General features: G+C 37.2%; 1 protein-coding gene across 1 annotated transcript; it reads left to right on the top strand.

Annotated features, from left to right (window-relative positions):
• Positions 1-15: 15 nt before the first annotated feature.
• On the top strand, positions 16-22,041 carry LOC127577439 (nuclear receptor coactivator 5-like). Its single transcript, XM_052028654.1, has 10 exons — positions 16-93; positions 2,385-2,449; positions 2,883-2,930; positions 8,224-8,300; positions 12,012-12,141; positions 14,600-14,799; positions 16,818-17,099; positions 17,971-18,036; positions 18,334-18,525; positions 20,366-22,041. Exons 2-10 carry the CDS (start codon positions 2,391-2,393, stop codon positions 20,404-20,406), a joined length of 1,095 nt encoding a protein of 364 aa, XP_051884614.1. The 5' UTR covers positions 16-93; positions 2,385-2,390; the 3' UTR covers positions 20,407-22,041.
• The last annotated feature ends 472 nt before the right edge of the window (positions 22,042-22,513 follow it).

Here is a 22,513-nt window from a genome sequence, read left to right as displayed (position 1 = left end):
CGTGATCTTGGTGGGGGTGGGGGGGAGAGACATGCGGGCCCGTGTTTCCGGTTCCGGTGCAGCTCGGCAGCGGGGGAGAGGCGGCTCCGGGAGGTGAGTCGTCGTTGGGTTTTAATCCGCCAGCCCCCAGACCCTCCTGTTGAAGCGGCGCCGGCGGGAAGCGGTCGCCTTCGGCTGCCCGGCGGGCTTTCGGTTTCCTCACGGTCGGCGGCGTGTGCTCTCGGCGTGTGCTCGGGCCGCAGATCTCCCTTTGTTACTGTACATGGCGGCCCGGCTGCTACTCTCGGTGTCGTCGGAAGAGGCGGCCAGGCCCCACGGCGCCTGGTCGGGGCCGATCGGCCGGTCTACTCGCCCACAAACCCCCCCTCCCCCCCCCCCAACCCCACCGTCTGTCCGTGGCCCTTCAGCGCCTCCCGCCTCGTCAGGCCTCCGATCCCATTTCGGCGAATCTCCGCACCCAGGCGAAGTGTCCCCAAACCCGTGCTGAGCCCAGGCGAGCGGCCGTCCCGGGAGATGGCAGTTTTCAGTCTTTTTTTAAAATTGCTGTTATTTTTAAATTTATCGAGAAACAGTTGCCTTTGATACAGGCTTTTTAGAAAAAAAGTTTTCATTTGCTTTTCGGTTGGGAAAAGATTTATTTTTAAGACGCAATAGGACAATATTTATACAAAGATCAATGATTTCCCAAGTTCGGGACTATTTTGTTTTGAAAACCAAACCCACAATAGTTATTAAATGGAAGAAAGCAAGAGCAGGAGTAGCACAAAAAACGCTGGTGGAGGAGCAGATCATCAGGCCCTTCAAGCCTGCCCCATCATTTAATATGATCACGGCTGATCTATGCGGCCTCGGCTCCTCTGTGATTTCTCATGCCCCTTTATTTCATTATCGTTCATATATTTATCTTTCACCATCTTAATACCTCAAATGTTACATTTTTATAGCTATAAAATTTACAAATAATGATTGAAACAAAAATGGTTAGATTTGCAGCAGGTCAATCAGATTTGCGAGAAGTGGTAAATAAACATTTGTTTAACTGTCCCTTCTGTTACCACTTTAATCGCTTTCGGGTCTCTGTAAGAACAACATTTAGAAGGGTTAAGAGTGCTGATTGAGAAAGTTATCCTGTCAGATACTTTTCAGAACATGAACTCTAGTGGTTGTAGTTATTTTATTCTTTGTTGTTGCGCAGCTTTGTTTCAGCATCTGTACTTTGCGTCCTTGAAGTTGTGCTACTAAATCAAATTTCCTAATCACTATATTGTATACAAGACAGTGTTGATGTGTTAGTCTTCCATTGTTGAAGAGAAACCTTCAGAGCTAACTTTCTAGTTGTTACGATGTTTCAGCTGTTCTGAGTGCACTGTTGACCTGCAAAAAAATTTTTTTAAGAACATAATGATTCACTTGACGTTGTTGATGGAGGTAAAACCCCAGGGTTTGACCTTTGTCTTACACGTGCTGCATGACCTGCTGAGTAGTTTCAGCATTTTCCATTTTTATTTCAGATTTCCAGCATATTCTGTGTTTACTTTTCTGGAGCTGCTACAGATGGTCTTGGTAGGGAATTAAGTGAGGGTACAGTTTGACCTTTCTTCTCCTTGTTGTCAAGGTGCATGAGAAAATTAATCATTTGGAAGAGTATATGTGCCCATTGTGCATTGGTGCCTTTCAAAGAAACAAGCTTCTGACATTGGTCTGGATCTACTTTACAGTAGTGTTTTGTTTAGAAGGGATGCATTTACCTAGTTTAAAAACAGCTTTCACTTTTAAAGATTTCTGCATAGGTGAGGTATGTGTATGTTCACATATGTATTTGTATACCTATAAGTCTACATGAGCAGTGGAGTGGGAATAAAAATAGGGAAAGTGGAAGGAATATGCAGCAAGTTAATAAAAGAAATTGTTTGAACATTGGATATTTCAACATCTGGAGCGTAGTTGAACTCTGGTTCAAGTCGAGGCAAGTTTATTGTCACATGGTGATGTACAGGTACAATGAAAAATTTGCAGCAGCATCACAGGCACGTAGGTTCAGACACGCAGAGAACATAAATATATATAAATGATGCCAGACAGTGGGGGGGGAAAAAAGACTCTGCAAAACTATTAAAGAGTGCAGATATAGTTACAACAAATTTGGAATGCTGTTAGCCATCCTGTAAGGACATTGCGCTGTTTAGCATCCTACTAATGGCTCAATGTTTTGATGTAAAATGCAGTTTCTTCAGAATTAGTGTTGCTGGAAGGTATAATGCCAAAGAAAAGATCTAGGATTCTGAAAGTATTCCAAGCAAAATGTGCAAATAGTCAATTTATTTCTTTATGTTATTAAAGAAAAAGTTTTTAAATAATGTTTTATCAACCACTTCTTTCTGTAGGTAAAGATGGCTACTTGGATAAAGCCTAGGGTGGCCCCAACACACAAACTCAGCGCAGATGGAAGGTAAGTGAAGTTTAAAAATAATACCTACTTTTCCTGAAAAATCTGTATAAAAGTCTGAGTTCTTTTAGTTTTGGAGTGTTCTTTCACTTTAATATTTGTCAATTTTTAGAAGTTTAATGAGACTTGCTGTTGTAGAATGTAGAAGTCCCATCATTTAAAATATTGTTAGTTTCCATTTTAAAAAAGACTGTTCTACAGCGTATGTTGGTTGTTCGGATAGAAAACCACTAATCCATTAGATAGAGCCAAACAAATATTGGCCGTTTTAAGCATGATTTTTGTTGATTACGTGTACCTTGTTCTGCACCTTTAGGCTTTACGGCCAGCCTTCTGTGGCAGTGCATAGAATGAGTTCTTTATTGTTATATTAAAATGGTTTCAAACCAAGGCCTGCAAATTGACTCATGATTTTGTTTTCCCTTTCTCCCTCAAGTACATATGTAGCTGCAGAATACAATGTTCCCAGAGAAGCTCTGCCAAGGTAGGGGAAAAAACTTCAGAAATAATGGAATAAAGTACTCAAGTTTAGAACATAAGGGATGGTGGTGAAGGAACAGGCTTTGTGCATCAAATTGGCATCATGAATTTTCTTTGAATAGAATGTGAATCTTTCTCTTTCCTGCCGGAGTACTTTGTGCTCATGCTGCCCACAAGCAAGAATGTGACTTTAGTAACTAATTGTGGCATCACTATCTGAAGAATAATCTTGTTACTGGCTCTGTTTCCATCCTCTGGTTGGCTTTGGGCAATTAGGATTTTTTTTTATTGTGGAACTGCAATTTCACAGCAAAATACAGAATCCATCAGAAATGTATTGAAAATATTTATTGTTTGGAAGTGTAGTTAAACGGTGAAGAGGTTGAGAGGAGATTTGATGTACAGTTGGGAGGAATTGCAAAGCTGTGGAGAAAGAGGGTGTGTGTGGCGCTAATGGGATTGCTGTACTGGGAATCTGCATAGATTCAATGGGCCAAGAGGCCTCCTTGCCATAACAATTGCATTCTTCTGGATGTCAAAATCAGCTATTGTAGAATAATCATATGAGGACAATGTGTAGATCTATAGGGTAAGAAGAAGGAAACAACAAAAGAAAACTGTCAAAAATGGCAAGGAATGGTCATGGGGCCTTAGCTAGATGTGTAACTATTGTTGATAGGCCAAAGACTGGCATGGATGTGGTGGGCTTAAGGCCCATTTCTGTGCTGTTGCAACTGTGACTCTTACTGCAGTGGAATTAACAGTTGTATTCTCACAATATTAGACATGGATTGGAATGGTGAAATTTGAGGAACAATTTATTTTCCCTTTTTAACTTTGGGAAGACCAAAACCATTATTCACAGCCCATGCTCTAAACACCTTGTCTTTGCCTTCAATTCTAACAACCTTCTCTGCACCAGGCTCTTCGAAATCAAAATATCCCATTTGATCTCAACTTCAAATCTTTCTTCCTCTTCACAACAAGGAGAGCCTATTTCCACTTGTCTGTATCTTTGTCACATCCGGCCTTGATTAATTCCAAATCTTTTATAAAAAGGAGAAGAATGTACCTTCAAGGTTGATGGTGAGTTTCTCCTTGCTTCAGTAGTGGAAAAGTTAGTTTAGATTTGAGGAACTATCAGAATTTGCTGTACAGGATTTGAGAGTGGGCTCCTTGTGGTTCTAAAGGAACTATGTTGTGCTTGATAACTTATTTAGGAGGATAGAGGTTACAGGTTTGGTGGATGAGAGTGATAGTGACACTGCTTCACACTGGTATTGTTTTATCTGCTATAACTGCATTGTGTCTGGCAAAAACAAAATGCAGGAAATTCTTGGAGGGTTCAATGGTCTAGAATTAGTGTTTCAAGTTGATGACCTATCATCAGAACTTCTGCCAGCATTACCTCTTCATCCCTGTACATATACAGTCTGACCTGAAAACTTAGTATTTTCTGTCTTGTTTTATTTTGGATTTCTTGAATCTGCAGTTTCATGCTTGATTGAAAGTTTATCCACTTTTATCTAACTGTAGTGATTAGCGAAAAGACTCTCTTTATCTGTATTCAGTCAGTTTTGACAGTTATCATTGCAAATTACATTTTGTTTTGAAAATGCCTTGTTAGAAAAGCCTTGCTTTGTATATTTTCATTTTCCAGTTTTAATTTCATGCATTCTAGTAATGTCCAGTGCTTTACTCAAAATCTATGCCTTATCATGCCTGTAAAATGATGTCAATCACAACTGAAACTGAATGTAATTGGTATACGTGCCCAGTTCATTCAGGACCACTGCATAATGATCACGAGTGAAGGGTCATCTTGGCCTGGATTTTCCACGTACTAGTGAAGAGACGGCATTTGCCACTGATTTCAAAGACTCTAGCCAGCAATGCTTCAGTAGCACGAATTTCCCCTTACCTGATGCATGTAACTGTCGGTTACCTTTTGTGGGGACTGTGATGAGCAGACAATCAGATTGAAGAATTCTGACGTGAAGGGGAGAAAAAGTTCTAATTCTTATGACTTTTTTTTAAAAACAAAACTAGAGCATAAAGATCAAGACAAACCAGGAAACAAAATTAGAAACTGAAAAATAAAATCATTTTCTTCATTTTAAAATGCATGGAATTTTTGAAATTATTATTCTGAACGAATTGGATTCCCACCCATCTAATGTTAGTTCTTCAGGACCGAGAGCATGATTTACTTATTGTGGTGGAGAATGCTGTTAAAATCATAAGTTACCTCATTTTAACAGTGAGGATGCCAACTGTAAGAAGTTGACATTTGCATCAATTCACTGATTATGTTGCTTGCCTTGGCAACAATGGAAGTAGTGCACACTGTTGTAGCAATTTTTCAGCAATGTGAATTTGTGCATTTGTGGGAATGTCAGAAGTTTCTCTGTTTCGCAGCATGTTAACGATTAATGTTTATAGTTTTGGTCATAATGATGAATTCCAGGCATTTTATTACCTCATCCTATGGGGCTCTTGACCAGTACCAACACATGATGTACTCACTGAGCCATCTGTGACTTTTATTTTGGGCTCCGACAGTCAGCCAGATTGGAGAAGATTGGAAAATTCCCATCAGCTAAACTTGATAACCACCCTGCTGTAAAAAGGCTGAGGCCTGAAGAATGCATGTAATTCATTTATGACTAATTGCAGCTTGCTGCATTTTGCTGGGGAAATCCTCTTGCTCTGAGAGAAGTTGCTGTACCTACTGTTTCCTCTGCTCTTTTGGATGGACTGTTTTCTGAGCAAGTACGTTTTCTTTGCTTCACAATATATTGCCATGAGTCATGTGCCCTGCCCCTCCCTGAAACAGTGCAATCAATAATTAATGTTTAAGTCAATTATTAGCACTGTCAACCGATGATTTGGAGGTATGACTTGGCTCTTAGCATAAAACAAGTTAGTTTCCCTCATTAAAGTTACGATAAGAAACAGGAGCATCTTCCAATAAATGCAATATAACTTTTCCAAGAAAATGAAGTGATTGGTTACAAAATTGTGGACAGAACCATTTTCAGTCACTTAGGATAATATAGATTCTCATCTACAGTGGATTGACCCAATCACCTCTATCTGAGTTGGGTGCAGCATTGTCACTGAATGCAGATTTTTTTTTACAAAGGACTTGGCATGCAATTGGTCTGGATTAAAATAATGGAAACAGTTGACCTAAGAAGTAAGGTATTGTTTTTAAAAGTACCCTCCCAACATCGGCACGATCCAGAATGAGACTAATCACCTTGCGAACTATAACAGGGTTGATGTTTACAGATTTGAACTGATGTCGTTGTCTTTCTGGTGACTTCAGTACTGTGAAAATAAATGTTTCTGCATGTAACCATGACGATCTCTTCTACTTTTGATTGCCAACATTAATTTCCATTTAAAACCTTCACTAATTGCTGCCTAGTTGAGAAGTTAACTTTATCCCAGTATGGACTTCTGGTCTGCATGGCTAATACATTTTCTCAAAGGTGTATGGTATTCGATTCCCAACTTAGTTCATGTAGGAGCATCATATCCCTGATTGAGTTATGTTACTCAAGCCAGATCTGGGAGAATAATTTGTGCTAAATCTATTGTGCTTCCCAGCTTCTGCATTAACGCATTGAATCGAGAATTTTGATCGGTATTTTGGAGGTTGTGATGCCGTTAGCTTATTGAGTGATTGATGGGTGTACTAAACTAAAAGAAAATTTAGTGCTAGTAATTATGAAATTGTTCATGGAGTAATTAACATGTAGAATGGAATTCTGGGTGGAGTAGTGGGTATAAAATAATACAAAACCATTTTGGAATTAATTCGATATTTTCACAACTTTGGGTTCATTCTAGTTGAATGAACTAAATCATTTTTATCTTATGAACTGCAAAATATTTTTGTTAATGAACAAAGACGTCTGATTACAGGCGATCACAGCCAGTTAGGCATCTTTCACGTGCACAAATTATTGGGTAACGATATATAAAGTTACTTTGAAAATTAATTAGAAAATAAGGTCTGTCAGAATCTGACAGCATTGACAAATTGCAGCTCTGGTGTGTATCATTCAGTTAATTTCTGTAGCACAGTAAAAACTTAATTCCTCCGAAACAGAAGGCACACTTTATGTAGAGCAGAATTTCAGTCATCTGATTGAATTCTTTGGTGGAGAAAGCATGATGAAGAACATCAAATCTGATTAATGTTAAATTAGTAGGAAAATTTATCACTGAATTTGCTCTTTTGTTTTGGTGGAAATATTTGCTTCCAAAATTTGACCAAACTTGAAATTTTCCACTTCAAAACTTCTTAAATTTATCCTTTTTGGGAAAAGAAACCATAATTTGTTACTTAATAATAAAAAGAAGCTCTGAGGTAACTATAGATTGCATAGGAGATTCTGGTGATTGCAAATTTGGAGTTAAAAACAGAAATCAGCAAGTTGCAGTCATAGTTGCCTTGTTCCTCTCAGTATCCATAGCGGTAGGTTTCCCAGTGAAATACATGAAACGTGAAGTTGTTGTTCATGCTTATGAAAGTTGCCAGGTAAAGTTGTAGCTTGTTTGTTGTAGCATAAGTTGACATCTAACAGCTTGGTAAGTCTTGGTGCCTGACAAACATTGGCTTGGAATATAACCTGATGTGAATCTTCACTCATTCCAATTCTTTTTAAGCTTGCTGTTTCGCTTATCTTTCAGCTGTGATTTTCATTTACTCATTTCTTGTACTTCATGGTTTAGAAAGCAAAGTGCTGCAGGTTTTGGAAATTGAGATAAAACACACAATGCTGGAAATGCTAAGCAGGTTGGGTAATATTTGTGGAGAGAATTCTTCAATCTAATTAATTGGCTGAGGAAATACATAGCCACATGCCCTTTTAAGATTCAAGATTTAAGGTTCAAGATCCCCTCTTGATTGTGCTATGCTGCAGTGATTTCCTTAAGTTCCACTGTGACAACCCAGATATTGTGATAAAAGTATTTGCTCTTTGTTGCTGTTCTTCACCTACTCCCAGTCCCAGAATGTTGTTAGCCCAAAAGTTGAACAAATGTTTGATCCCTGGACATCCTCAATTTTTCAGATTTCATCTGAATGGTGAGTACTTGTTCCTGAAGAAAGTGGAAATATTGTAGAGATTGTTATGACGCTTGCAATGAAAGCTGCTTTGTTTGACGTTGACTTTTTTACGTAATTGGTTAACTTCAAAAGTTGCACATATCTTTGTTTTCATTAGATAAGTATAACAACGTTTTATAGTGTTTGTAATCATCCTACTCCTGTCCTCTTTTAGAACTAATGAAGTGGTGGAATATTATGGTGGTTATCCTGAAGGTTACACTGCAGAGGATTACAACTACACCTGGAGTGGTATGATCAACTGTTATGCATCTACCTATTTGTAGTATGCTAAAAGTATTGTATAGAAAATTAATAAAATAGTGAAGGAATAATTAGAGGAGCAGTAGGATGATGGAAAGGATTAGTTGCTAAACAGGACGTAGGGATCAATACTACTACATTTAATATAGCGCACCTTAAACCAAGTGATCGTGTCGCTCTCTTATCACTTCTCCATTCCCTTCTCCACATAATTGCTTCTCACCCTCTGTGTTCACTTTTCTGCTGCTCAGTCACATGCAGTTGAGTAGTTCTTAAGCTGCAGGTAGAAAATTTTGTTGTGAAGCATCTAATACTAACCTGCTTATGGTAATGAGTTTATTTGCAGGAGAACATTTTCAGGGATGAATTTTGTTAGGATAAACCTTTTTAGATTAAAGTACTAGTAATAAGTATTACAGTGGTATGGTGAAAGATGTGTTGATGCTGGATTCAGCTAGTGACTTGAATACAAGTTCAGTGTTTGTGGGAGTAGGTGAAATTCATTTATTCCTCTTTGGAGATCTGAGTTTTACTGGTAAAACTTCGCTGTCCTTGAAGGTGGTGGTTGTGTGTTTTCCTGAACCACTGCAGTTTTTCTAATAGGGGTACTCCAGAAGTGTTTTTGGGTCGCTTTACAGCCAATAACAATGGAAAAAAACAACAATGTTTGCAAGTCGGGGTAATGTGTGATTTGAAAGAGAGCCTGCATGTGCTTGTGTTCCCTTGTACCTGAAGCTCTTGTCCTTATTGGAATTGGTGCAATCAGAATCATCTGGGCAAGTAACTGCAGTGCATTTTGTATGTTGCCCACACTGCAGACAATGTGCTGTTGATGAAGGGAATGAATGTTTAGAGTGAGGTGTAATGTACATTTGAGCAGGTTACTATTTCTTGGATGGTGTCGAACTACTTGACTGTTGTTGAAGGTGCATTCTTCCAGACAATGTCATCAGACCTTTGACTTGTGCCTTACAGATAGTGTAAAGGCTTTGTGTTGTCAGGTGGTGAGTCACTCACTCCAGGTTCCCAAATATCTGACCTGCTTCTGGATTATTGGTGGCCTTCAGGCAGTTGGTGGTAATGACATTGATGTCAAGTTGGTGATTAAACCTTCTCTTGTTTGAAATCTTAATTGACTGGCACATTTCTGGCACAAGTGTTACCTGTTGCTTATCAACTCCTGCTAAGATGTTGGCTTAGTCTTACTGTGTGAATGCATGGGCTGCTTCATTGCTGGGGAGTTGTGCAAGCAGTACTGAACATTCCCAGTTCTGACCTTATGATGAAGAAAAGCCATTGATGAAGCAGCTGTGCATGATTGGGCCGAAGACTCAGTCCTGAGGAACTCCTGCAACAATATTCTGAGGCTGGGATAATTGCCATTCAAAAGCCCAGCTTGCCTTCCTTTGCACAAGCCATCAATCCAGCCTTGGTTGTGTTTTTCCTCGTAATGTCCATTGATCGCAGATTTACGAAGTTCCTTATTGCCACACTTTATCAAATACTGCTGTTATGCCAAGGGCAGTCGCTCTCACCTCTCTTCGGGAATACGGCTCTTCAGCCCATTTTTAAACTTGGGTTATTGTGAGGTCAGAAGCTGAGTTGTTCTACGAAAGCTAAGCCAGGCATAATGAACAAATTATTGGTAAATACTGCTTGATAGCACTGTTGATGATGCCTTCATCACCTTTTGAGAGTAGAATGTGTGGTAAGTAGCTGGGTTGGATTTGCCCTATCTCTTGTGAATAGGACATAGTTGGGTTGGTAACAATGTTGTAACTATTGGAGCAGCCTGGCTGGAGGTGTGGCTAGTTATGGAGTGACGGTCATGAGTTCTACATGCGGGATGTCAGTTGGGGCCATACATAGTCTTGGTTTTATCCAGTGTTTTTAGCTGTTTTTGGTGTCACGTGAAGTGAATCATCTTGATCAAAAGCATTGGTGGGGATCTTTGGGGGGTGGAAGAAAAGTTGAGTTGGGTCAATTACTGTGCCTCCTTTTGGCTTTTCAGTGGCCCACTACCACCAGTCAAGACTAGGTGTGGCTGGACTCAGATTTCATTTGATTCACTGGTTGAGATTACTTGGTCTCCTTAATTCCCAGACCTCGTTATTATGTGATGAGCTGCATGGCCTCCTTCTAAGACAATGCCGACTCACAGAATAATGCCATTACCCTGCCTATTAACCTGTTCTCCCCACGTTTGCATCAATTCACCCCAGATTCTATCATACACCTCCACTCAGAACAGTTTACAGTGGGCAATGATTCTACCAACTGGCGAGTAGTTGGGCTGTGGGAGGAAAAGCGAGTACCTGGAGCAACCCATGCAGTCACAGGGAGAAGTGCAAACTCCATACAGGCACAGTGGAGGTCAGGATTGAACCTGGGTTGCTAGAGGTAAATGGCAGCAACTCTGCTGACTGCAACGATGCCACATGCTGTTTGAAATTATTTTTCTGTTGAAAGACTTAATTTTTCTCAGATAGCAGATATGCACATGAAATATTTACAATATAATGTGCAGATGAAAGTGGCTATTCAAAGCAAATAAAATAAGTAATATTGGTTTTTTTGAGTGATTAGAGCTGGCTAAGAATTTAAATTATTTGAAGAAATTGAATGCAATCAGTTAAAATTAAGTTTACAAGAATATGAGAATTAACCTTCAACTTGAAAGAAAAATGGAACCCAAGGAAAAGCAATACAGATAGTTCTGCTATAACACCTTGTGTTTTAGAAAATCAATCGTGTCAGTGGGGAAGGGGGGTTTGGTTTCTGACTCGCAATAACAAAGTTATATTTCCAGCAGGATTTTCAAAAATTAAGGTTTTTTTAGTAGCTTAAGTTTATTTTGTTACTACAAGCTTAAAAATTCTAAAGTCTATGTTACATTGTTTAATAGAGTATCATTGCACAAGTATCAATAGCAACTATTGCTTGTCAATCTCCATTGGTCACCTGGAGTGGAATTAGCTGCCTGTGTTCTTAAGAGAAAATAGGGTCTGATTACTGTGGGGAGGGTACATGTAAACAGCTTTTTTCTGCCCCCCAAGACAGCTTTTTTTCCTGCTTGTCAATTTCCAAAGTAACTCTTAAGAAGTTCTCTAGTTCCTGATCAAAATCCCATATAATACAAATAGTGCTCCCTAATTCATCAATCGTGTTGTATCCAATTTGCATTATGGAAACATGTTATAGCTGAGGTACCTGAATACAGTTCTGATATTCTGAAACTTTTGAATTGTTGGGCTGTGCACTGAGCAGAAAGCCACCCAGTGGTCCAATTATGTAATTACAACATGAGGAATTTACATTGCATAGTTTTAAGTATTTCCATTGGAATTTCCTAGCAGCATTGGGAAGGAAATGCATTAGGATGTAAAACTTGAATATAAGGGCAGGTGAATTTGAAATTGCTTTGAAATTAACCATTGCTTTAGAGTTGTTCCAAAACTGAAGTTTAGTGAAGAAGCATTTTGCATGATTTAGATATTAAATCATTTTAAATTGTACAAATAATGGAGCATGTTGTTCAAGGGTAACATGTAACAACCTATTGAATGTTGCAATCATTTAAGCTAAGTTTAATTCTTCCCTCCATGAGTTAAGCAGACATACTTGAGGCATTATTGGATAGAACAGAAATGAATCAGTTTGTCATATTCAAAATAATTAATTCTATTTTCTTGGTGTCAGAAGAAGCCTGCAGGCCTGATGATGGTCGTCGAGAAGAACTTTATCAGCAGTTCTATAAAGAAATAGAAGATGACTACAATAAAGAAAAGCATGCTGACTGCGTTGTCATAGCCCTAAGCAAGCAACAGGGGTAACTTCTCATTGGAATATTTGTTTACTTTTCTACTTTTTTGTTGGATAAAGGGCACGAGTAATTTGCAAATTCACCATGCAGTTCATTCTTGAGATAGCCACCATGATGTCCCAAGTTAATTGCCAAATATGTCATGTAACATCAGAAGAACACAAATAAAAGCTAATAATATTTCCAGATAATATGCTTTAATGATGTCTTCTAAGAATATTAGAACACCAAAAGAAAATCACCATACCATATGAAGGGATAGAATTCTTGATGCCTTATGTTTCTGTCTTTTAAGGTATTAAAATGAAACAAAACTCTACCAAGGTGGTTCTTCATTTCAATTACTTCCTTATCACATCTCCCACAGGCTTTGATTTGTGGCTTGGGATATAGTTCTTTGGTATCTCATCTACATGACCATTATTTATATTTGTTCCATGACAAATTGTTGGAATTAGATAGTGGAGTGGCAGAGTGTTAGCTGGTAAAAATGCATACCATTAAAGCCTGATCTTTTTCAGTTTGGCTCTGTTTTGTGTGCATGCAGTATTCAGTCCATACAAGTATGTGTGTTTGCCTCAGACCTTTGGGTAGCAGATGAGAGTGGGAGCCCCAGCTAATTTTCTGCTCTGACCCCAATCCTAGTTGAGATTATTAATGACAAACATATTGAACACATGCAAATTGCAAATTAAATTTAACGACTACTAGGCCATGTAGAGGAGGATCCCATATCATTTATAGACTGCCTTGATCACCTTAGCCAAGCACTTTGGTCCAGCACTTGCTTTAGTTCCTTTCCTTGATTTCAATATACTGCAAGGTATCATTGTTTGTATTTTGAGCCAAAATGCTCCTGTAAAGATAGCCTTTCAAAAAAAAACTTACAGAAGTCTTCAATTCTCAAGCTTCCATTGTTATTCTCTTCAAATTTCATTGTGTTTGAAATGAAATTTGAAACCTAGTGGTCAGCATTCTGAATTTAAATAAACCAACCAGAGGTTTGTATGGTGAGGTTGAACTTATTAAAAAGTAATCACATCAAGAGTCTAATAATACGCGTATTAGCCTGAAAAATTAGACCACAATGTAAGTAGGCAAAATCTGACTTTAAAAGCAAAACTTTATGTTGACTCTGCTGTGTGAATAAGTTCAAGATGAATAATTGTTTTAATAAGTTTTGAGATCAATTTTTGAATAGCCTTTTTAGTTTGCTGTGTGCAGAAGCTGCAAAATACACAGAGATATCTTTATTGACATTGGTATAGTTTTCTTTAGGGTTAGCTGATATTTCTAGCTGTGCTTTTAATGTTTGAGAGCCAGATAGCATATGAAATTAATGCAGTATTTCTATAAATTACTCTTTATGAAATATGGAGAGCCTGAGGACTCATTCATTAAAAACATCAGTTTAGATTTTGGAAGTTGAGCGTGTGATTATGTCTGTGTCACGTAGTAGTTAAAATAAAGCAAACAAAGCAAGGACATGATTCATTTCACAACAGATTTGTGTTGATAGGACTAAAAGAATGCCAAAATTGTTTGCATCTGATGTATTTGTGGCAGGCAGTTCATTGAAAAAGCAGTTGGACCTTTCCAACATCTACAGTTTTTGGATTTTCATTTAATGCACTTAATATTGCTTTGGAAAAGGAAGCTGACATAAAGTGTTTAAAACTTACTTGTACTTGGTGTCTACTTTAGTTGAACCAAGCTAATATTGCCAATACCCAGGTAGCTTTTTGGAGTTGCAGTGTATAAGATCAAAATTTTAAATGATCCTGCATGGAAATTTGGACTCTTCATTAGTCTAAAGGTGTACAAAGACTGTCATGAATGTTCTATTGTTGTGAGGGTCTATTTTACACAATTGATAAATTTTGCCTCATTTTTAAACTTGCTTGAGTTGTTCTATTTTTGAATTTTTCTTCTGTTAGTCATGGAATAAGATCCAGATTTCTGTATACGTTGCTAAAGTTCTGCTTGAGGATGCATCGGTTACATGAAGAATTAGATGTTTAGGTCTGTCTTGTAGTTTGGGATTATAGGCTTCAACTGGTTAACCAGCCTAATCCGCACTTAAAACAATCAGTGAGCTGTTGTATGGGATGCCTACCTATTTAACTCTTTCCCATCATGTAAAGAACTAATTTATTGGTCTTCAATCAGAATAGATTTCTTAAAAAGCAATTTAATGAAGCTTTCTGCAAATGTGTCTCAGTATTCAAACTTGACTCCTGAATGTATTAATAATTGAATATTAATCTCAATCATCAGCCTAATTAAAATGATGGCTGTCCACTTGGAGGTTACTACTTCATCTGCATATGCACTCAATTATTTAAGGCTTATGTCTCTGAGAATTGTTTTTCCAAAACTTGTGTGTGAGAATTCACAGCATCTTAAGTTTACAATCTTGCTTTGAGTAGCTAACCAGAAAATATTCATTTGTTTCAATTTTAAGGGATTATGCCAAACTAGTAGGACGACGAGTGCAAGAACTGGGACTTCTCGTGGATTTGGTATACCTTAAGTTAGAGTTGGCTCTAGATACTGCGCTGAAAGATGTTCGTGAAGAAGGTTCCCCATTTTGTGTCGTCGTCGGTGGAGAACATCAGTCTCTTTCATCTTGCACAGTGATTATTTTGTATGCTGGCCACAAAGGTACATTTTCAGCTTCCATAAATGTGCAGTTAGAATTGATGAGATGTAAATTTCCAGTGATGCCACCATATTGTATTGACATGTTGTCATATGTGACTTGCTATCTGGAATGCAGTGCTGTTGTTCCAAATTGTCTCCAGTATTTATATTTCTAAAGGTTCTGTTGCAATGTTCCTCATAAAATATTGGGTCAGAACTTGCTGTCAGTGGTGCATTAGCTATGCTTATTAAAAACAATTGTTTGACCAACAGCAGGGGAACACCCCAGCTTTGCTTGCTGTCAAAGTGAGATTCAAAAACATGCAAAAATATTTTTTTTAATTAATATATTTTAAATGTTATAATTGTTTATATTTTTAATAAGTAAATTCTTTAAATTGCATACAGATGTAAACAAAGCATAAAACTGAACTCGTAGTTCTTGGGGGCGGTTGTAAGTCACCTGATGCACGCAGCCGCCTTGTAGTTGTTCTTCTCCGGCCAAATTAATGGGCTTGCTTTTCCTGTGCTGGGTCTTAGTACCAAGAAATTAGTACCACCCGACGTATGTTATAAATCCATAAGCAGCTGATATTCTTTCTCCCTTGCAATTTTTGTGCAAGTGCACATGACTAACAATTGTATTACAAGACACCAGACTTTGCATGCAATGTCAAGTCAATAGGTTACTTGTTTGTTGTTTCAGCAGGGTTTATACACTGATTTTGAACTATATAAGGATAAGGTTACTGATTTCTGTTTAAAATTGGTTTGCTACTGACATCAGCTAATTTGCAATTAACATTACTAATGGATACATTTCAATTTATTTTTATTTTCTGACTCTGGGAAATGCCACTCCATGTACCATGGCGCAAATTTTAGTGAAATTTACTTTTTCACCTGAGTAGTGAGCTTAAATTCATCTGTTCATTAAGTTCATTGGAAATTTCGAGCATCATTGAACAGCTCTTGGAAGAATGTTAGAAAATTTTCCTCCTGTCCAATTTAAGTACAATGTTCCATGTTTTGTACATTCTTTTTTTAAAAAACAAAATTAGATTATGATTAATTTGACTTTACTCATCTGCTTTTAAAATTTTGCATTATTAGCACCTGAATTTATTTGAAATCTTAGTATTGATTTTACATTATTGTAACAAAGATATTAAAGTAATATTTTAATAGTGACACAGGCATACCTACACTTCACAATGGACATTCTCACCTTGACCTATAAAGACTTTAACAGTGCACTTGTGGAGGAGCAAGGTATCACTGAAATTTTTATATTTCCACGTCGAAGTATGTACGTACAGGCTCCAAGAGACTTCTCCATTTCATGCTACAATGATAGCAAATGCTGACCATTGCATTTGTCCAGCTTTTTGAGCTGGAGACCACACTACACGTCAAGACCAATGAATCAGTTGCATCTGATTGCATATAAATGTCAGTCTTCATTTACATAATGGTTTTTGTTACAATGCACAATTAAAACTTCTGTAAAAGACACACAACTCTTGCTCTGTAGACACTTCCATCTCTTTCTTTACCATTTTATGCTATTATTGACATTCTGCTTTTGCCATCCTCAACTCTAACCCCAGCTTCCCACAGTATACATAAATTCATAGCTTGAAAAGTTGAGATTGTCTTGCATACTTTAAAGTCTGGGAACTGTTCAGACTAGTTACATACAAAGGTGATACAGTCTGCTTGATTCTTCTGGTAGTTGGGGTGAAGGAACTTTGCAGGCCAAGTACAGACTCTGTGTTGGTGGCGAGGAGATAACTGACCTTGTAGTTAGCTGGTATTATGAGGTGGATGATTGAAATTCAAAATGAATTTGTGTAAGGTTTTGTCAAATGAGCTAATGGTTAATTAGATGATCTGTGTCGTGTTATGTGGCTAACTGTATATCCACACAGAACCTATTCTAAAACTTTAGTAGTGAATTGTGACCACCTGTATTGAAGAGATTCCTTTCCCAAGTTTAGAGAGCTTTGATCGAAAATAAAGTTGCCTCTATTCAACAGAACATCGTAATATGCCCTTGGAAGACGCCTTGGACCTGATTTCACGTGAACATCAGCGTATATTTGGTGAAAATCTGGAAAAAGAACGACTTGAGATTGCACACAAAGCGGCTAATTTAGCAGATGATTATCTTCATCGTGAATCTTACGCTGAAAGTCACGTTGTGCCAAGCACCATCCGACATCTCCTATTTCTGATTGGTGATGGAAAACATCTTTATGCTGAGGAGCTGCAAGCAGTTATTGAGTATTTGAACAAAAGAAAAGAGGATGTTGAAGCAGGTTAGTTCATTATTAATCTGTTTTCATGGTGGTACGTATTGATGAAATCACCTGAAGAAGCAAGTTTCTTTTTAAAATTAGTTTTTATTGCTAATGTTTTTAATGTTGAAGATGACTTATCTTAAACTATTCTATTTTTAATATTTGTGGCATTATGGGAAATAATCCAAAGATGACTGCCACATGGTGCTTTCTCTTTTGCCTAGTTCTGCATTTTGTAAAAGTGCATGAAAAGATTGAAAATCATACTCTATCTCTACGATCTATGTCACTGAATATTTGTGTCATTCTTAGTTCCCTTATTCATTTTCATCTACACACACACAAAATTGGTTTAAAGATTGCTGCACGTGGAGGTATGGCTATGAATGATAGGTTGGTGACACGTGCTGCATATGAAACCTCTCTGGTTTCTCATGCAGGTCAAAGACTGATTAATTTTGGCAAAGGATCATTCTACAGTGCTTTTAAATGTTTATTTTTTCAATATATTTGTATTCATCTACAGTTGGTTTTGTTACCTGATTATAAGATTTGACATTTTGTTCTGAGAGTATATCCACCAGTGCTTTTGGGGGAAAAAAAACTCTTATCCAGACTACCAGACTGAAAAAAAATTAAAACCAGACAAGCTGAGAAATATAAACACAAATAAGACTTAGTTTTGGCATCTTTGGAAGTCAGACTGTCAAAGGGCTAAGCCACATGTAGCCTCGGGGCTACAGTTTGAACAGTCCTGTTGTCGTGCAACACTGAGGATTGATTTAACTTTGTGATCCAGAGCTTGATTTATGCTTTTTTTTAAACCTGTGCTGGTCTCAAATTACTGTAAAGTTGCAATAGTATTAATCTGATATATTTGTCTTGATAGAGGTGAACAATGCTTGGCAAAACTATCAAGAAGAGAGAACTGAAGCTTATCAGTGGCCACATGAAGGTAAATGAGCAAAGTTCAGGATTTCAATATGGTGTTTTAACTAACTAATCTTGCTTTAGTCAAAGGGCTGACAAGTGGGTCTGTACTGCTTCAAAATTACCTGTTTATCACATATAAATAAAATTACTGGCCTTCGTCTTCAGATTCTACCAATAATTCCAAAAGAAAATCTGTGCACAAAGATAGCAGTTTGAATAAAATCAGATCATGATGACAGGAAGCAGAAATTTAGTGGTTAAAAATTTAAGTGTATATGTCATATTTTTATGCTTTAAAGTTGTTTTCTTTATTTTCCAGCATCTCTTGTTCAACAAGCTACTGGAACTGAGAGTTACTATGACGTAGGCAGTGTTTCACAAACTTCCAGCAAGCCCAAGCCCCTCCTTCCAACACCAGTCAGGCCTCCCCTTTTGGGTCATGCACCTCTTTCTCAGAAAAAAACGCCTCTTTTGGGTGATCGGCCAATTAGGGCTCTTCTGCCTGCTCCAGGTTAGCATTTTTCCCCAAAACTCAATGCATTCAGCAGTCTGCCACTCATTATTTTGTAATGCTTAGTTGCCTGCAAAATGGTAAAATTAGTTTTAAATAAGTTCAAAATGCTTCATCTTTGTTATCTCTGTTTCTGAGCCTAACTTCTCAGGGTATTGAACTCTACATTTCAAAGATGACTTTCATGGTTGCATGTTAAATAAAAATCAATCTTATTTGGGACAGTCTGAAATTTCTTCGTATTTTTCAATATCTTTCTTCATTATATATAGCTCTTTTTAAAGACAGTTCTATAAGAAATGTCTCATTTTACCAATGCCCTTTTGCAGTCAGTTTTGCAGCTCATTTTGCGGCACACTAGCCTGAATCAGAAGGTTTTGGGTCCAGGCCCCACTCCAGAAATTTGAGGATATAAATGTAGGCTGAGACTCCATTGTAGTATTGATGATGATGCTGCACAGTTGGAGGTTCAGACATGTCTCCTTCTGTCATCTCCACTGAGCATCAAAATACTGGCATGGCATCTTTTAAGACCACAGGAGAAATCCCTGGTGTTGTGCCCAATATTCAGACCTAATTTGGTATTACAAAAGGCAGATTATTTTGTGATTTAATACACAGCTGTATGTGGTAGCACTCTTCACAAGTATATCATTGAACATTTTGGGGTAAAAGCATTAGGAAAAGCAGAAGTAGGCCAAACAAATCCTCAAGCGTGCTTACCATTGAAAAAGATTGTGGCTGATTTGATTTTTGGCTCAGCCCAATTTTCTTGCCTGTTCCCCTTTATCTTTTGAATTCTTAATCGACTCAAAGTCTATCTCTGCCTTAATTATGTTTAATAGCTTGGGCTGCACTACTCTTGGAGTAGAGAACTCCAAAGATTCATAAACATCCCGAGAAGAAGTTCTTCCTCCACTTTCTTAAGTGGGATACCCCATTATCCAATTCTATACCCTTAGTTCTAGATTTCCTGATGTCCTCCATAAAGAGAAATGTCTTCTCAGTATCTACATCGTCAGATTTCCACAATCTTTTCAAATACTTCTAAACTCAAAAAAGAATAGACCCAATGTGATCAACCTCCCTCTAAAGAAAACACCTTCATTCCAGAAACCAATGTAGTGAATTTTTCTAAATTGCTTCCAATGCAAGAATATGCCTCTTTAACCAAAACTATGTGCAGTAATCCAGATATGGTCTCCCTAGAGCTCTATACAGTTATCACTAGCTATCTCTACATTTGCATTCTATCTTGTTCATAGTATAGACCAGGTGACTTTTGATTGTGAGACACAATATAAATGTCTTTTTTTAAAATGCCAGGAGCCATATTTCAAATTTTCAAAGGGGTAAAGTTCAAAGTAATTGAATGTGCTCAGCAACACTTTTTTAAAGTTACGCAGAGGGAACAGGAAAAATACAAACCTAGAATTAGTAACGGTGAATAATTAAACAGATGTAACTGTGATCGGATTAATAAAAAATTTAGAAGTGAAATCAGGCAGATATGTGACCCCTGCTAATTCGAAAGTGAAATTAGTTCTTTGGTATGAATATAGGAATGTATAGGACAGGTTAAAATAGTGATCAGAAAACCAGGAGATAGCTAGTGGAAAGCATAATTGCAGAAGCAAAGTTTAAAGAAAATTCTCCCTATGACAGGAGTTCAATTTGAAAAGGTTGTCAGTGATCATTTTCTGGTTAGCAATTGCAAAAGTCAGATGCTGCAGGGATCAGCCTTCGAGGCTTGGGCCTTAACAATTTACAATCTATATCAATGATTTAATGTAAAATCACTGATTTAATGTAATTTGCATCATATTTTGTTCTGTTGTAGGTCATCCATTAAAATTAGGTGCTCGACTCCAGTTGCAGTAAAGAATGACAACTTTGAAGCATTGGAATGCATACTGCTTTGGAATAGAGTTTCTACGTTCAATACAGCATTATTTGAAGAGCACCAGAAGTATACAGCACCATACCATACTAATACCATGGGACACCTTGATAAATAGTCACAGACTGTGAATTGTAAACTGTAGTATTTTAGCATTTTAGAATGATCCCATTGTAAGTTCAAGTTTCTTTTAAAGGTGTATGCCAATGTCATGTATAAGGACCATTTTTTTTGTAATTTATCAACGTCGCCATGAATAGTTTTGAAAAGGTTGGGAAAACCCCTTTGATAAATATATCTTTTGCAATGGTTGTTTATTATTTCATTTGTTGGATGCTTGTTCAAAAATTTCCCTTCTGTTCTTAAGAACCTTTTTTACAAGGTTTTATTGTATGGTGATTTTCTTTTATTACGGAGACATAAAATGTACTCTACAATGCTTTTGGATCACAGACTCCTTCCATGTGAGTATATCTATAAAAGTAAATTGAGCAAATATCACCATACAATATTATCTTGGCCAGACTTGTACAACTGTTCACTTGACTGCTTTTTTGTACTGAGCATTGTAACAGTGCTGCATTGATTTGATGAGGAAACAATATGTTCAGTATATTCCAATTAAAGTAATTAAATTTATTTAATGTATTGATATACACCTCTGTTAAATGAAGTTTCTAATTATTTTCAAGGGTTGCTGAAGTTGGGGGGGGGGGGGGGGCAGTGGTGGGGGGGAAGAACTGGTGAACCATTTCAGAAACCAGAGTTTTCAGTGTTACAATGTGAGACTATTTTAAAGGGATGTCTTTTGTAACAACTGAAGAAAAAGTCACTCTTTGAATGGAATAAAGGTTCCACTTTTTCTTCCTAATGCTTTTGTTTAAACCTGTAAATTATTTGATGCAACACATTGAAGTTTGATTTAAAGCAGGAAGAAAAGCTTTTTGTAATCCAACTCTCTTGGTTCATGTGTTCTTGCATTTGCACTTAACCACTTTATCAACAAACAATATTTTGTTGGTCCTTTGAATTTTTCCCCCTCAGTTCTGAAGTTGCAAACATGCTGTATTAAATGCTCCTTTTTGCATTGGCTATATATGAGGTTAAAACTTGCAGTACTATCTCACTGTCACTGTTTAATATTCTTTGCTCAGAATTACTGATCTCTCTCAGCTTTCACTTTTTTTCAGTTTTTTTTCAAACATTTTCCTTTAAAGCATTACCTTGTTATACCTTATCTTTTGATGGTGTCCCATTGTATGGGTTTTCACCTGACTCTCAATCTAGAAGAGAATGAATGCTTAAAAGTATGGATCCAATGCTTCTGGGGAAATCCCTTCAGTGAGATGAGTAACATCCTTTTTCACTTTGTTTAGACAAAGATAAAGCTAAAATTGTTGTCCTAACTTAATACTTTGGCCTTTATAGGAAAATGACCACATTCCATTATATGTACTGAAGGTTTGGGTGGTTAGAAAATGTTCATTGTTGTGTGGGGCAATAATTAAATAGAGGGGAATGTTAGAATTTTGTCAGATAATTGCATACTAACCAGCAAAATAATATTTTGTAATGGTACTGAAGTTTTAAAAAAAATTAAAAATATCTTAAGGACATTTGAATTACTTGTTGCCATCCTTTGCACTTCCATGTGATCAATGTGAAATCATGTAATAAAGTTTTAACAAGGGTAAGCATAATTTTGTGAAATATTGCTTTTAAGAAGTGGGGAGGAGCACTTAACTTTGGCAGTAATTTGAGTGGTGGTTGTTCACCAAGTAAAAATGTTTAATTTTTGAGGTTTTTTCTAATTTAGTTTGGCACAGAGGATTAAAAATTTCCCAAAAATATTCTTGGGAGTTCCTCACCAGTCTGATTGCAATTCATGTTTCATTGCACCATGCTGTAAAATGGAGAGGGAAATGAGGTTATTTGTGCTTCAAGAGTACCAAGGACTTCCTTTATCAAAAAAATTAAACATCTCATTGGGTAGGATAGTGGGCAAGTGCATAAAAATTAATCTTGCATCGTAGTCATTTCAGTCTCAACTTTGTTTGGTCTAAAGAGAAGCAGAATATGCTTCAAATA

The sequence above is a fragment of the Pristis pectinata genome, chromosome 13 (genome assembly GCF_009764475.1).
Source record: "Pristis pectinata isolate sPriPec2 chromosome 13, sPriPec2.1.pri, whole genome shotgun sequence".
In the NCBI taxonomy this organism is placed as follows: domain Eukaryota; kingdom Metazoa; phylum Chordata; class Chondrichthyes; order Rhinopristiformes; family Pristidae; genus Pristis; species Pristis pectinata.
The sequence above is the reverse complement of the archived record's forward strand: the minus strand, read 5'-3'. Positions and strand labels throughout refer to the sequence as shown.

Coding starts and splice junctions, on each gene's coding strand:
- LOC127577439 (XM_052028654.1), top strand. CDS start 2,391: ATGGCTACTTGGATAAAGCCTAGGGTGGCCCCAACACACAAACTCAGC. Junction 12,142..14,599: donor GCCCTAAGCAAGCAACAGGG/GTAACTTCTCAT, acceptor TTCAATTTTAAG/GGATTATGCCAAACTAGTAG. Junction 18,037..18,333: donor TTATCAGTGGCCACATGAAG/GTAAATGAGCAA, acceptor TTTATTTTCCAG/CATCTCTTGTTCAACAAGCT.